The sequence below is a fragment of the Lemur catta genome, chromosome 15 (genome assembly GCF_020740605.2).
Source record: "Lemur catta isolate mLemCat1 chromosome 15, mLemCat1.pri, whole genome shotgun sequence".
Classification (NCBI taxonomy): domain Eukaryota; kingdom Metazoa; phylum Chordata; class Mammalia; order Primates; family Lemuridae; genus Lemur; species Lemur catta.
The window spans coordinates 29908633-29924886 of NC_059142.1; the positions used below are offsets into that span (position 1 = coordinate 29908633).

The following is a 16254-nucleotide window of genomic DNA, read 5'->3' on the forward strand; positions in this document are numbered from 1 at the left end:
TACCCAGTGCGATTCCATGTTCTTTTTTATAGCTGCTTTGTATGGATGTGTATGGCAATTTATTTAACTAGCTCTCAATTGAAAGATACTCTATATTTTACTCTTAAACTGCACTGATGGAATTTACACTTTTTAATTCTTACAAACAACTATCGTTTATATGTCATTTTATACATCTCTTAAGTGTATCTGTAAGATGAATCCCACTAATTAGAATTACTGGGTCAAAGGTAATTTGCATTTGTAATTTTGATAGATATTGCCCAACTGACCTTCATAAAGGTCATAGAAATGTGCACTTCTACTAGCATTATATGAGAATTACTGTTTCATAGATTCTAATCTACTGAGTATGTATTAAACTTTTGAATTTTTTGATATTCTGAAAGGTGAAAAGTCTTATCCTCAAGTTGTTTTAAATTGCATTTCTTTTATAATGAGAGAGTTTGAACATATTTTTATATGCTTAGGAGTCACTTCTTTTTTTCTCTCTTCCTCATTTTTTCATATAGATTTTTAAGAGCTATTTATATATTAGAAAGATGAGCCTATGTATACTGGTATAAAATTTGTCTTTTTTAAACTTTGCTTATATAATTGTTTTTGCTGAAGTTCTTTTTTTTTAAGTGAGGTTGAATTTTTTGTAGATTTTGAATCATGTTTATTAAGGCCTTTCCTACTGTAGTTATAAAAGATTTCTCCCATGTTTTCTTCTGGAACTTTTATTATTTTATTTTTACACTGAAATATCTGAACCCTTTGTAATTTACTCTAGACTAAACTGTGAGACATGAATTCAATTTCATTTTATTTTTCAGATGGCAATCCAGTAGCCTTTTTATTGAATTGTGTGTCTCTTTCCCACTGATATGTGATATCACTTTTATCTTATACTCTATTTGGAGCTACTATGGATTTTTCCTTCTAATCCATTGGTCTAGTATGTATCAGTATTGCATTGTTTAATTATTTTGGATTTGTAATGTGTTAATATTATGAAGTTTATGTTAACTTAATAATAATGATTAAGATCATCTTACATTTGCATAGCACATTATAATAGAAAGCATTTTCAGTTATATTATCTCATTTGCTTTGATCCTCATAACAATACATGAAGCAACTAAGACAGGTAATACTGTCCTTATTTTATATGTAAAGAAACTGAAGCCTAGAGGAGATTAAATGTATGCCAAGATCACAAAGCTAGTAGGTGGCAGAGTGATGACTTGTCTCTTAGTTCTGTGTCTTTTCCAGTTCATGGTTGCATGTCTCAGAGTATCTCTTATATTCCCTGGATATCTTTCTTCACCAGAGAGCTTGTTCATTTCCATAGATTAACTCTATGCTATTGAATTCTAAATCTATGTAGCATCATTAACTTTATTTAACCTTCGGATTGAAGAAAAGACTAAACAATGAAATTACAGAATGTTAGAGCAGGAGTCCTGAGAGATCATAAATTAACCTAGCTGTTTTATAGAAAAGGAAACCAGAGCTCAGAGAAGTTGTGACCTCTGTGCCCAAGGTCATACAGTTAGTACCGAATCAGGGCCAAGGCAGAAGTCACAGAGAGTTCTTTCCCTTTGGTTTAACGATGAAGAGAAGGAGGAAAAAGTTGTGTGTACTTTACTGAAATCATGTTTACAAGCACCTCCAGGGCCAGAAATGAGAGATGTAAATTCATTTATTCAACAAATAATCATGTACTCTGTGCCAGGCATTGTGCCACTCATTGGGTTTATAATGGTGAACTGCATAGGCACAGTTCCTACCCTCATGGGGAATATAATCTAGAAAGAAAAACAGATATTAAATGATTAATATATGGATAAATATGAAATTACAAAGTAAGAAAGAGACTATGAGAGACACTTACATGGTGCCCTTAGAGAATACAATAGGAAGACCTAATTTAGACTGTGCAGTCTGGTAAACTCCCTACTGCCGCCTCCCCCTGGTACCCTATTTAGATGCCATGTTAAAATTTGAGCTTCTTGATCATGACAAGTGTAATGAGTATAAAATTATACTTTTATAAAATTATATTTAATTTTTAAATTTTATTTTTTTTCCTTGGGGGAAAAATATTTCCTTGGGGTGGGGTGGAGTGGTAGAATAGGACAGTTTTTATATTATTTCCCATTTTCACATTTAGCTAACTGTAATTATGTGATTTGAAACTATAGAAAAATCAAAATAGGGAAAAAACTATTAGAACTGTCCTTTAAAGAAATATCCAAACTGCAGGAAAAGCCCCAACTACAAAGACATTCATAGAAGCAGCATACATAATAGTGAAAAAAATTAGAAGCAATTTGAATATCCAACAACTGAAAAAGAATAAAATGCATATTGATATGTTCCACATATAATATTATAGATGAATTAAAACAGTGCTTCAAAGCAACAGTCATAACATGGGGACCTGCTGGCGAGCAGTGGAAGAGCTGGTGGGGGTAGCAATAGTCATTAAGAGCAGAGACTCTGGGATCAATGGCTGGGGTTAAAGTTGACGCTAGGACCTTCAGCCAGTTCCTCTCTTTGCCTTAGGTTCTTCCTTCATTAGGAGAGAACTTACTCATGATGCCTACTCCACAGGGCTGTGTGAGATTTAGAAGAAACAATGTTTATAAAGCCCTGACCCAATGCTTGGCTCATCATATGGGCTCGACAAATAGTCACCAACATTATTAAATATACGATCTCAACTTTATTATAAAGACATTGAAGAATACTAGATGTTCCTTCAAGGAGTAGATTTCTCTGGGATGTAAAACTAAGGGTGATTTATTTTTTCTGCTTTTCAATTTTCTGCTCTTTGCCATGTTCTACAATTATTAAATATTATACTGGTTTTTCCATTTGTCCTCCAGAACTATTTTTTCTTTTCACCCCAGAATCCTTTTTTTTTTTGACCTTCTCTGTCCCACTCCCTGTCTGTGGGAGGCTGACCCCTATGGACTGCAGCACCCAGGTCCCCTTGCCCTCAGGCTTGGGGTTGGATACAGCCAGTGCCTCAGTCCGGCTGTGGCTGTGTCTCTTCACACAACAGCTTCGGATTGCAGCTCCCCTCACCCCACCTTCCAGCTCTCTCCCTTTCAAGTGGAGGGGTGATAACAGCTAGTCCCCAGCGCTTCCAAGTCCCTTGTCCGTTCATGAACCTGTCTCATCTCTCTGTAAATAATCTCTTCAAAATTCAAGCTGAGTGTGGCTTCTCTTGGGAGCCTGGCTGAATACAAGGAGCCTATATTATTTTTATAATTAGAGAAATTTTATTAAAACAACACAAAGGACCACCCCCACCTCCCCAAAGGAAGCACTCTTCAGGGAATGGAGAGGCCCCTCAGTTTCCAGACTTGAGGGTGATTATTTTGGTTTCATTTTTGAGCCCTCACATGAAATTAGGCTTCAGGCTAGAACACCTATTTCTTAGAAAAACACACTCTCTCCTGGAGAGAAATTCTAGAAAGCAGTCGCGGGCTACTGACAAACTATAATGCTGCAAAGGGATCTGGCCAAAAAGGATCCAAGAGAAAATCTCTGTGGGGAGAAGGTGACCTAGAAAGTGGCTCGTCGTCTGCAGTGCCAGCTGTGTATCCAGTTGGGTAGTCATGGACAGAGCTGTGCTTGAGTCTGCGTCTGCCTTGAGAGGCGAGGAGACCTGCCTCTGCGGCCACTGGAAGCTCACCAGCCCCCGAGGCGTCTGGGCTCAGGAAGTGCCAGACTCCCAGGGGGTAAGTGATGCAGTTTGTTCAGTCCAGGGGTGGGGATGGCCGTAGGAGATGGTGCCGGGGCTGGGTGGGGTGCGGGGAAGGCTTGGCACATCACTGCGCACTGCTCCACTGTTAAATCTCCATTGGCACGCTGACTTTCCCCCAGAAGGAAGTGTGAGGAAGAATCTCACAGTTGCCTGGCAATAAAGAGCTCCCTGGTGGGCCTCTCTTTCCGCCAAGAAGCTTCATGGCTCCAAAGTTCCTGAGGGGTGTGTAACAGGGAGGAGGGAGGAATAAGCTGCTGGACTCAGTTGGTGATGTGGTCACCTTTGCAGGAACTTTCCAGTGGCAAGTGCACTGAAGTCAGTGAGCTTGGGGGAGCCAGCATTGTGCAGGATGAAACTGAAGGGTTGGGGAGGTTCGAGAAGAGAGCTGTGGGCTACAGTACTTACAAAGAAAAGGGATTTGGGGTGAGGATCATTGAAAGATGGGTGTTGGAAAAAGCCAGTTAAAAACTCCAGCCTCAACACTTTGGGTCAATACAGGCTTTATTTTTCTTTAAATTGCAAAGTGAATTATTACGTTGGTGAGTTGGTTTTTTTTTCCCCAGCACTAACCTCTAATCCCCACAAGCAAGGAGACTGTGTTTATCATGTTCATTGTTGCATACGCAGTGCCTTACACAGTACCCAGTACATCACAAGCAGTTAGTATTTGTTGACTTATGGTGAAGGAATGGATACCTAAATACCAGTAAGTTCTTGCATAGCCGGGCTAGGGACTCCACTTCAGCAGGAACTGTGTTGATTTTGTTCACTGCTGTGTCCATGATGACTAGAAAAGTGCCTGGCGCATAGTGGGAACTTCAGAGGTGCTTACTGAATGATACGTGGATGAATGAATGGATAAAAAAGTAAATGACCCCTTAACTATTAACATATGCTCCCTGAAGACAGAAGTCACATGTAATACATCTTCATTGTGCCCACATTACCTGGCTGAAGGCCTTCTGCAGGTTTGTTGAATAATAATAAACAAATAATACCTATTATTACATTTTCTTCTTGTCTTTACACAGAGCTTTTGCTTTCATAGTTCTTTCTCATCTGGAGTTTAGTTCAGTTCCATAATTAGCCAGGCAATATGCACTGAGGATATGATGGTTGATAAGATGCAATTTCCTTTTGGACTCAAGTTGTTCATGTAGACAGGCATGTAAAAAAAAAATGCCATGCTGTCTAATGTGTTGAAGGGAAATAATGTTTGCAAGGTGCTGGAGTGTTACAGAAGATGTAACTGGTTGGTTCTGTTGGGGTGGGAGGTGGGAGGTGGGAGTCAGTGAGGGCTTTATGAGGAGGTGATGCCTGCAAAATTTTTGAAAGATGACTGGGGGTCTATTAGGCAGACTGGAAAGGAAAAGCATGTCTACAGACTGCATTAATGAGGAACTTTCCACTGGACCCTTTCCTGCTGCAGTCTTAGGTAAGAAGAATTTTTGGTGTATTCTTCAGGAGTATTGTGTCCGAATGGTCAAACACTCAGTCTTATTGCTATCAGAGCTACTCAGGCCATAGATGGAAGATTTCGTTCAACTGTGGGCCCTACACTTAAGAGGAAGAGTCACCATGCCATATGAAGGGCAATGAAAGAAATGGGGGATATTTACAGCCTGGAACAAAATGACCTACGGCAGGAAAAAGAGGAATATAATAGCAATTGTCAAACATTAGAAGAGCTGGTATCCAAGACATTCTTTCTGGGTACTCTTGAAAGTCAAAGCTAGAATCAGTGGAAAGTTATCAGGAAGCTTTTGCATATGAAAGTACCTGGCACAGTATCAGCCCTATGATAGATACACAGTCAATATTATAAAAATTCTTCTGAAATATGGTTCCTCTAATTTCTGACACTAATCCCGTTTCCACATTCTAGATTAAAAGGGTCAGCAGATTGTCCTGAGATTGAAAAAGCAGGATAGTTGTTGCCAGACTGTAAGTCATCTTAACAATTGTTTGTTTATTTTTGGTTGGTTATTAATTTTTCCATACTGTATGGAATGTTTGGAGAAGACTAAAACTTCACATAGTGTGTTTGCTGTGTCCACAATGCATTTATTTTATCCATGACTCAGCCTACCTGATTTTAAAATAAAGGACATGAGCTGTAAGGGTTAGAAACTCCTATTTGACAACAGAAAAGGCTGCCCTACTGGGAGGTGCACCTCTTGTGTGTAGAGCTACTCAAGCCAAGGCTGGAGACTCCTCTAAGGGATGTGTGGAGATAGAGCAGAGAATGGGAGATTGGATTAGATGATTGGCCTGCCATTATGAAAGGGGCATTTTGCTAGGCAATGGGTGATTCAGAAACTGATTCATGCATTTGCTGGTTAATTCATTCAGAGATGTTTTACCACCCAGGATTATGTAGTGGTTAGAGCATGGGTCCTAGGTGACATTGCCTGGGTTCAATCCCATGCTTTGCCATCTATTCATTATGTGACCTTGCGAAAAATTTCTCAACCTCCTTGTATCTCGGTTTTCTTAACCCTAAATTAGAGGTAATAATGCCACCTAATGATATCTTGTGAAGATTAAGTGGGTCAATGCATATAAAGTTGTTAGAACATGGCCTGGTATGTGGGAACCCCTGGCTATGTGTTATTATAACTCCATAAAATGTAAGCTCCTCAAAGATGGGGTTTTTGGTCTGTTTGCTTATGGTTATATCCCCACTGCCTAGAATACAACCTGACATATAATAAGTGTCACTAAATTTTTAATGAATAAATAAATTAATTGAGTATTCCTTGTATATCTCTTGGGCCCTATGCTAGGCACTAGGAATACAGATATGAGCAAAAAGTTGCTACTCACATGAGGCTTATAGTCTGGTGGGAGGGGTAGACATTAAAAACATGACACACATTAAAAACACAAATGTATATATGCTTGAGCCTCTAGCCTGCAAAGACTTAGATTTGCTTTGTCATAGAAGGGGCTCTCACATGGATCCCCAGTGATTCTAATGTGCAGCTTAGTCTGAGAATTCCTCGTTTAAATATTCTCAGGGTCCCCTGAAACATTTTTCTCATGAAACACCCAGTGATGAGCAAATTAAATTTGGGAACTATTTCATTATGTATATTAGGTATGATGGACTCTAAGAAGTTCTGTAATAAAGAAATCTGTTTAAACTTAAAAATATACCACATAAAAATAGATGTTTGCAGCTGTAAACATTACTTTGAAGAAAAGGTGAAGGACATGATAGAACTTAACGATAGGCCTGATTTATAGTAAATGCTTAGAAAAATGCTTCTCTGAAGAAATGACTTTTTTTTTTTCTTTTTTGAGACAGGGTCTTGCTCTGTTGCCCAGGCTGGAGTGCAGTGGCGTTATCACAGCTCACTACAACCTCAGTCTCCTGGGCTCATATGATCTTCCTACCTCAGCCTCCCAGGTGGTGCATGCTGCCACACCTGGCTAATTTTCATATTTTTTGTAGAGACAGAGTTTTGGGCTATGTTGGTCTCAAATGACCTTCCTGCCTCTGCCTCCCAAAGTGCTAGGATTATAGGTGTAAGCCACAACGCCCAGCCAGAAATGACTTTTAATAGAGACCTGAACAATTAGTGGGCAGGTGAGTGGGAGGAGCAATATTCTAGGCACAAGGATCATAATGTGCAAGGTCCTATGGTGGAGGAACTGATTCAAGAGCAAAAAGAAGGCCAATGCTACTGGAATATAGCAGGTGAGGAGAAGAAATGAAAAAGATAAGATTTCTATTTTCAAGGAACCTTAGGGAAAAAACACACATATTCCAAAAATTTATTATTCTATGATTTTCCAAACATAACAGGAAGAAGAAGAAATCAATGTCAGAAATATTAATAATTCTTCACCAGCTGATATAAAAACCTAGTTTCATGTTTGTCTCTAGGTAAATTACATAATTTTTTGAAAAGCAGATATGCTTTCACAAGTATGTTGGCTTAAGCTAACATTAGCATTAGGTCATATTTACTGAGCATACAGTCTGAGTAAGGAGAAGTGACTTAGAGATTGAATCAAGATGCCAAATCAACACACACGCCCCCTGCCCTTTCTCCTTCCAAGTCCTTTAAAAGGTAAACGGGATATTCTACAATGCATCCAAGTACCTAGAAAACAAGAAAGGGAGCTAGACACACCCTCTCATCTCCTCCTGGCAACCACTAATCTGTTCCCTATTTCTATAATTTTGTCATCCCAAGAGTATTACATAAATGGAATCATATAGTCTTATGTAGATTTCGTCCAGGTTTTTGTGTGTATAAATAGTTTGTTTCTTTTTATTGCTGAGTAGTATTCCATGGTATGGATGTACCACTGTTTGTTTAACCATTCACCGACTTAAGGACATATGGACTGTTTCCAGTTCTTGGCTATTATGCATAAAGTTGCTATAAACATTTGTGTATAGGTTTTTGTGCAAACATAAGCTTTCATTTTTCTGGGTTATATGCCGAGTAGTGTAAGGGGTAGGATGCATAGTAGTTGCATGTTTAGTTTTTTTTTTTTTTTTAAAGAAACTACCAATTGTTTTCCAGATTGGCTGTACCATTTTACATTCCCACCAGCAATGTATAAGTGATCCAGTTTCTACAAATCCTTGCCAGCATTTGGTATTGTCACTACTTAAAAAATTTTTACTATTAATACTGTGATAGGTATGTAGTAATAGTTCATTGTGGTTTTAATTTGCATTTCCCTAATGGCAAACCTAATGAGTTATTATTATATGGTGGAACGGAAGTGGGGCTTACTCTGGAAGGGAAAACAGGTACTAATGGGAAAATAGGTACTACTCCGAAAGGATTGTTTGAAAGGAACTGAAAACATGATAATGGCAAGTAGTGTAGGAAAGAGAAAAAGGTAATTAGAGATTTCACGGAAATATAATCATAGCACACTACTTGACTTTGCAATATGCACACACATAATAGTATAAACATTGTTGACAATTAAAGATAGAAATACAACCATGTTGACAGAATAGGGGAGTACAGATGAATGTGGTTTTAGGAGAGAGTTAAATTATTTTCTGTATAGTTATAATTGCATAGATAAGACCTGCTATTGATAAATCAAGAAATAGCCATAGAAGCATATTCATTAAAGTAGAGTGGTAACCACCAGAACTAGTGAAGTTAAAAGTGGCTGGCTCTGAGAAGAGAGTGGAAAGGATGGAGCAAACGGCTTTTCACGATAAGCCTTTCAGTACAAATTTCAAAAAAATACCCTTCTTCTTTCACTTTGGACCAAAAAATTTTTAAGTATGTATAAAAAGAGACAGACTCTCAGACTGAGTAAATACATTGACTATATGCTCTTTACAAGAGACACTGTATTTGAAATGTCCTGGAAAGGATAAAAATAAAGGAGAGAAAAGACAGACAGCAGGCAATGGAAACACACTGAAAGCAACGTGAACTACAACCAAAATAGAAATTGAGGCAAATAGCATGAAGAGAGACAAATAAAGCAGCTTCTTCCAGAGATCAAAGATCATAGGGACAAATACTTTCAGAAACAAACCAGGGTACTTAAACAATACACACATGTTCACACTTTATACCCAATGGAGTTTCCACATTCTCCTCAGATGCCATATATGGCACATATACAGCTGATTCAATGGTTAGCTCCAAGTAAGAATTTTAAAATTCCCAAAAGGATACTGTCCATATTTTTGGATTTTATTAATATAAAACATGTATAATAAAATTAGAAATTAATAATAAAAATAGAGCAAATAAAATCTGGCCACTTGGAAATTTAAGATGACTCATCTAAGAACCCTTGCATTAAGGTAGAAATGAAACAAATTACAAATTGCTTACAAATAAATGATAATTACAGCACCACATTTTAAGCTTTTTGGATATGGACAAAACAGTACTCAGGTGAACATTTATAGTCTTAAAATCCATGGATTAGAAAACAAGAAAAATAAAGGAAAAAGTAAATTAAAATTTCAAATATAAAAACAAACTAGTAAAGAAACCATAAAGTAAAACCACAGAAAGTAGCAGGAATTGGAATGGTAAAAACAAAAACTAATAAAATATAAAATCAACAAAAAAATAGATTTTATGAATCAAAAAGTCAGTTCTTCAAACAAACCAATAAAATAGACAAGTATTCAACAATTCTAAAAGAAAAGGCACAATGTACAACTTTTAAAATATTAAAGGGGCTATAATCACAGATTTAAAAATTTTGGATACTACTATGTACAACATTTTATCAACAATCATAATCCAGATAAAACTGATTATCTTCTAGGAAAAATATGGAAAAACCATCATATTATTTAACATATTTTTCTTACTTAAAATAAAATAAAACAAAAGCACTTTTTAGCAAGCTAGAAAGAAAATAAGACTTGTTTAATTTGATAAAGAGTATCTACCAGAAACCTACAGTAGATGTCATACTTAATGGTAAAATATCAGATGTATTTTCACAAAAGCAGGTAAGGGAGAAAGATATCAACTCTCACAGCTACTATTCACAGTGTAGTGGGAACTAGAATTCACATTGATTCTTGTCAATGAAGTGAGATCAGAAAAGACAGAAAAATATTAGACAAAAGAGACAAAAAGTATCATTCTTGAAGATGACATACCAAAAAAAAAAAAAATATCTTAGGAGATGCAAGACAATCTGAAAAAAGCTATTACTAAGAGATTTTAGTAAAGCAGCTGACTAAAGATTTTTTTAAAAAAAACTAATAATACTGTTACTTTCCTGTAACAGTGAATTAGAGAACATCTCAAAAACAGAGTTCATTTATAATCACGACAAAAATGAAAATATACCTAGCATGAAACCCAACAGGAAATATAGAAGATCTATATAAAGGAAGTAATTAGACTGTCCTGAATATGTAAAATTCAATTTGATTAGGAAGATATGCTCATGGACAGGAAGTTTCCCCAAATTAATTTAGGAATATGATGCAAGCCCAATAAGATTTTAAAAATTGAACTTGATGAGCCAATTCTAAAATTCATTGGGAAGAGAAAATATGTGTGAGTAACAAAGACATTTTGAAAAAGATTACCATGGCAAGGAGCTTGCCTTACTAGATGTTAAAATATACTGTAAAGTTACTGTATGATATGAGCAACAGTAGATACTGTATCTATGTACTGTAGATAGATCATTGAGACAGAGTGTGTAAATGCACAAACACACCCTCTAATTCTAGTTAACAGTCTTAGAAAAAATATTCTTGTAGGTAAAATAGAGACACATAAGGATTATAACATTATACAATAGAAAAAAATTTAAAATAACCTATGTCCATTGGTAGGAGAATGATTACATGTCTACCTATGGAATAGGAATACTATACAGCTATTGAACAGAATCAAGAGGATCTAAACATACTGGCACAGAAAGATATATATGTTATATTGTTGAACTACAAAAATATCACTGAACTGAAAAAAAAATCCAATTGTAAGATTAGGTAAATTATATAATAATATTTATATTAGAGCACACAAATGAAACTATATATTTTTTATATATACATGTATGTGTATGTACATCAAGGAAGGATTTGTAAGGGCATACATCAAACTTATTGCAGAAATTCACTTTGAGGTACAGGTGTGAGATTGGAGGAAGGTGGAGGAGGGTGTTGGTCTTTTCTTTTATATAACTCTGTACTATATTGTTTAAGGGTTAAAAAATATTTTAAATGATGAAAATGCAAAAGGCTATTCTTTACAACATATATTATTGGAGAAAGGTTTTAAGGGGATTCACCAGATGGTTGAAGAATAAATTGGCTGTATCCTGAAAACTCAGCAACTAGTGGAGGAAGCTAAGGATGCGGAAGCCTTAGCAGCTTAGAAGAAATGATTCTTGAGCAGTGCTGCCTTTTACTTTCCCCCTTCTCTCATCCGCACTGCACCTGTTATTTCCCCCCATCATACATTTAGTCGCTCAACTCACTTTCACATTTTCACCCACATGCAAAAAATGTTCATCCACTGAGTCTCCTGTCCTTTGGACATAACATTTTCTGCCCCACATAGTCTTTCATCTGCAAACCTTTGGCCTCATCCCCCCTTCTCTCTCCCCAAACAGGCTGCTTCGTGGAATTATATCACTTCAATCTAGTAATGAGGGTAGCTACGTCATGCTTATGATCAGATTAGTTCTTCAATTAATTAATCATAGAAAATAATTATATTCTTTAATGCAATGCATTTTTCTTGGTAGACAAATATTCCTTCAATTACAAGGTATAGGAGAAAAAAAAATAACAGAAGGGGTAAAAAGAGCAATGTGTACCTATGTCCTGTGAGGTCAAGATTTTCTCAAGTTGAAAAGATGACCCAAGTCATCAAGTTATGACCAAGTTCACACTATCATTATAAATGATCAACTTTGAGGGTTTCTTAGACTCTCCCTCCAAGAAACTGAAATTCCCCTGGATATCCCCCTGGAACTCTTGGCTCCCTCTCCTTCTAAGAATGAAATTGGAGATGGTGGTTGGCAGAGGCACTGGCTTGGCCTCTGCAGAAGCAGATACACAACACCTCCTGAAAGGCCCTGGAAATCTCTGCAAGGAGAAATGCTTTCTTATTTTAAAAAATGCCACCAAGTGAAGAGCAGTTAAACAATTTGCTATTACAAGACTTTGTAGGGAGAAACTAAGGTGGCAGTTTCTGACCCATTAGGAAACAAGGTGGGAAGAAAGGCAGGGAAGGACACCACCGGAACTGGGATACTGCTCACAGGCACTGCAGCTACTACTGTAGCATCTTGTAATTAGCAACTCCCAAAGTGTGAACACTTCAAGGCCCAACTGAAAAAAAAAAAAAAAAAAAAAAAAAAACACCTAGAAAATCACTCATTCCACAGATGGAAAAGAGATACTATAATGTATCTGTTACAGGATACCTTCCTTTATACCCACCTCCACCATTCCAACCCTGCAAGGAGCAACAAAATCACTTTTGAAAATGTTTTGTGCTTTGAGCCTGCAGAAAAATAACATATAATCTGCAAATGAGAGGTTCAGGCAGGTTACCCAAGGCAGTGAGGAGAAAATGTGGAACGGGAGTTCTGGCAATTGTTCAAAGCATCAAAACATCTGAAATAACTCTAGTTTTTCTCTGTAAGCCATAAAAATTGGTGAGATGAGACCAGAAGTTGCAAGGCTCTTGAATCCAAGGAGAAAAACACCTAGAAACCAGACAGTAACTCTCTTAGCCCCATTTTACTGAATTTATGCAGTATAATTTATGCAGTATAAATGCAGACCTAAAAATGTAGTGTGTCTCACTAAAAACTGTTTCCTGTATTTTAAAGCTGAAATTGATGCCTTTAATCTCCAAGTTGTGATGGCAATTGGCCTGGTGCATGGTCCTTGGGGTCTAAAGAAGGCTTAAAAAGAGATACTCTTAAAAGATTTCTGTATATCAACAAACTCTTATAAAACAACATGTTGATGGGTTGGGTGTAAGCAAATGAGAAACAGAAGGATTCAGATTTTCTTTCAAATATACACTAGCGTAAGCATGAAGGGGAAAAATATTCAGTTGTCAAAATAGGCTTGAGGTTTTGCTGAACCCAGAAATTCTGGAGAGTAGTGTGAGATGTTTTTGCCAAACCCTAAATACTGCAGGGTTAAGCTTTCCCTCTAACCAATTAGATAATTGCCATTTCATTCTGCGGATTTCTCAATTGTTTCTTCTTCTTTTTTTTTTTTTGAAAGAAAACAAAATAATTAGCTTCGTCTCAGGGTAATTTTGCTAATATTTCCATAATTAAATAATTATTTCAACCCCCGAATTAAAAACTGTCCTGCTGTCTCCGTGGATACAGTAGGCTGCCAGCTGTTTTAAATAACCCTTGAGAGTGGTCAGGTTAAGGACTCAATTTATGACCTTATAAATTAACACAAGGAAACCTACTCTATAACACAACAGACAATTCTATTTATAATGCTTAATTAATCTCCTCCAGTCACTAACAGAACCCACTTGTGACCTTTCATTTCAACCTCACCCAAATGCAAGTCTCCTGAGATGAGAAGTGCTAATATGTGAATGCTGATAGAATTTGCTGACATTATGGTCAAGCATCAAAGAGCTAACAGTCTGGATACATTAGCTCCTGATGGCTCACTCATCAAAAGTAAGAAGGAAATGTCAAGTTGGGCAGCATCCATGAAACCCTTCATCAAAATCCGGAGCTGGAGAGAGGCAGAAAGACAGGAAAATGTCCATGTTTCCAAACATTGCCTACAAACACTTGCTCTGAATTTCTGCCTTGGCCGATGAGAAAACCAAGAGAAAGTGTCAAAATTGTTTCAAAGGATGTCTATGCGGGGGCCATCCTGGGTGGCTTCATTTATCTTCTGTTGTAAGTGCCCTATGGCTACCTTCTCTTAGAGTGATGCAGAAAATTCAGGGATAACCAATTTACTTCTGTCTTACCTAATGTATTAGAGAGTGGAGTTATCTGGAACATTCCAAGGACCCCAGAAAGTTACAAGGTGTGGGCAGAGTAGTTTTCAGAGATATATGAGGTTCTCTTGGGGACAGGCCCTGGGAAGGAGAAAGGAAAGCATGTGTACTGCTTGGACACTTTTGAAGGCAGAGAGACCCCTGGTGACCTGAGCACTTAGAAAGTCTACCTTGTAGCCTGGCACCTTGGAATATGTGTGAAGAGTTTTATTAGGTTGTAGGGCTGTTCAGGGCATTTCCATGTGTCCTTGTGTATGAGGAAAATAGCTTTCTATTTCTTTCTCCACATTTAAGGGTCAACATATAGCAATGAATCTGGCTCTACTGTGAGCACTTAGGCAAATTCCTTAATTTTTCATTGCATCTGTTTTTCATCGGCAAAGTTGGAATCATAAAATACCTACTTCATGAGATTGTTGTGAGGATTGAATAGAGTTAGTAGACATAAATGATTTAAACAGTGCCTGGCACATGGTAGGTGCTATGTAAGCATTAGCTGTTATCATAATAATACCTCTTAGATGTCTTCCTCCTCTGAGCTCTCCCTCTCCTTTCCTGGTGCTGCCACAGTAGCCAGATCAGGCTGTTGTGACCTCCCTCTTGAATAGCTTCATAATTCATTTCCTTATTCTAAATCCATATCTCTTCCAACACATCATGCACAGTATTGCCACTCCAATCTCTCAAAAGTCTACCTCTGGTCTTGTCCCCATCTCATTCAATGGCTTTGCAGAATTTATCACACAAGGTCTAAACTCTGGAGCCTTGATTTCAAGCTTGGCTCCACCCCTACATGCTGATCCTAGTTTCACTCTCTAATCTCACATTTCACTGCACCTGCTCATGAACCTATGCTGAGGTGGAGCCATGCTATTTTCTCTTTCTTCTACATGATTCCTTATTTTTCCTCTACTTGTCCTGGTATTTTCTTGCTCTTATACCTGTGTTCAGTGTCCTTTCCATTCGTAATTTACCTTTGCCCCAATATCTTCCAGTCCAAATCCAAGCTATCCTTCAAAGCCAGGCCCAAATGCCACCTCCACCCAGTGGGCCTTTACTGATGCCACCGTTTTACCATCCCCTTGTTCTTTCCTGACCTCCAACATACTTTATCTGCTTTTTTTATTTTTTAATCTTCAACCCTAGTTACCTGGCATTATAGTTATCAGTATGCCCCCTATTTTCTGTGTTCCATATCCCACCCCTCAGCTCCTCATATCAAGTTTGATTCTTCAATGTTTCCCACTCAGACCTGTCCCCAACCCTATGCTATGCATGGAGCAGGGTCTCTGCAACATGAATGGGACAGTAATTGAGGGGCTTGGAAGGACAGTCCAGTCTTGCAGTCCTTCCTTTCTGTTACTTATTTTCAGTCACTTTATGGCTCCTTTACATGAATGCCTATGGAAATATTTCATCTCCAAAAGTCAATGGGATTAAAAAATCCTAACAGCAGGAAACACACACACACGAAATGCACAAGTGATTTACAAACAACAGATTCTTTTTAAAGAAAGAGCAGTGAAAAAATGTCTTGTGTTCAGTACCTTTATACCTGGTTACTACAGCTGCATTGACACTAAGAGGCTCTTGGAAGCTGACGGTGAGTGATGTGCTGCTGGTTACCATGAGACACACATTGGTTGGCATCTCAGGGGCTCCTGGGACAGAAGGAAAAACACAAGGGTCTTAACACAGCAAATCCTTTTCAGACAATGTTCCTCCTCTTCAAAGGATACCCTGAAACACACACTATGGAAACATTTGTTTGTACAGCCTAATAGCTTTTGCTTTTGAACATTTTCATTAGAAGTCTCAATGACTTTTATTTGTTGCCATTGTGGTCTTATTTGAGCATTAGCACATCTTCTGGAAATGTAAATAATACCAGTTAAGCCTTCCTAAAGTATCCTGGAAACACAATAGGAGTCTGGGCTGGATCAGTGGAGAGAAGGGCAGAAAGTGAAAGCAGAATCCTACACTGTGGAGACCCTTACATTTCAT

At 37.6% G+C, this 16254-nt stretch overlaps 1 protein-coding gene across 1 annotated transcript in view; it reads right to left on the reverse strand.

Annotated features, from left to right (window-relative positions):
* The window catches only part of LOC123621170 (ankyrin repeat and fibronectin type-III domain-containing protein 1-like), a 61029-nt gene that overhangs the window by 9769 nt on the left and 35006 nt on the right, over positions 1–16254 (reverse strand). Inside the window, exon 5 of the mRNA XM_045527006.1 lies at positions 15798–15911. Coding sequence (XP_045382962.1) covers positions 15798–15911 — 114 coding nt within the window. The remainder of the gene's footprint in view (positions 1–15797; positions 15912–16254) is intronic.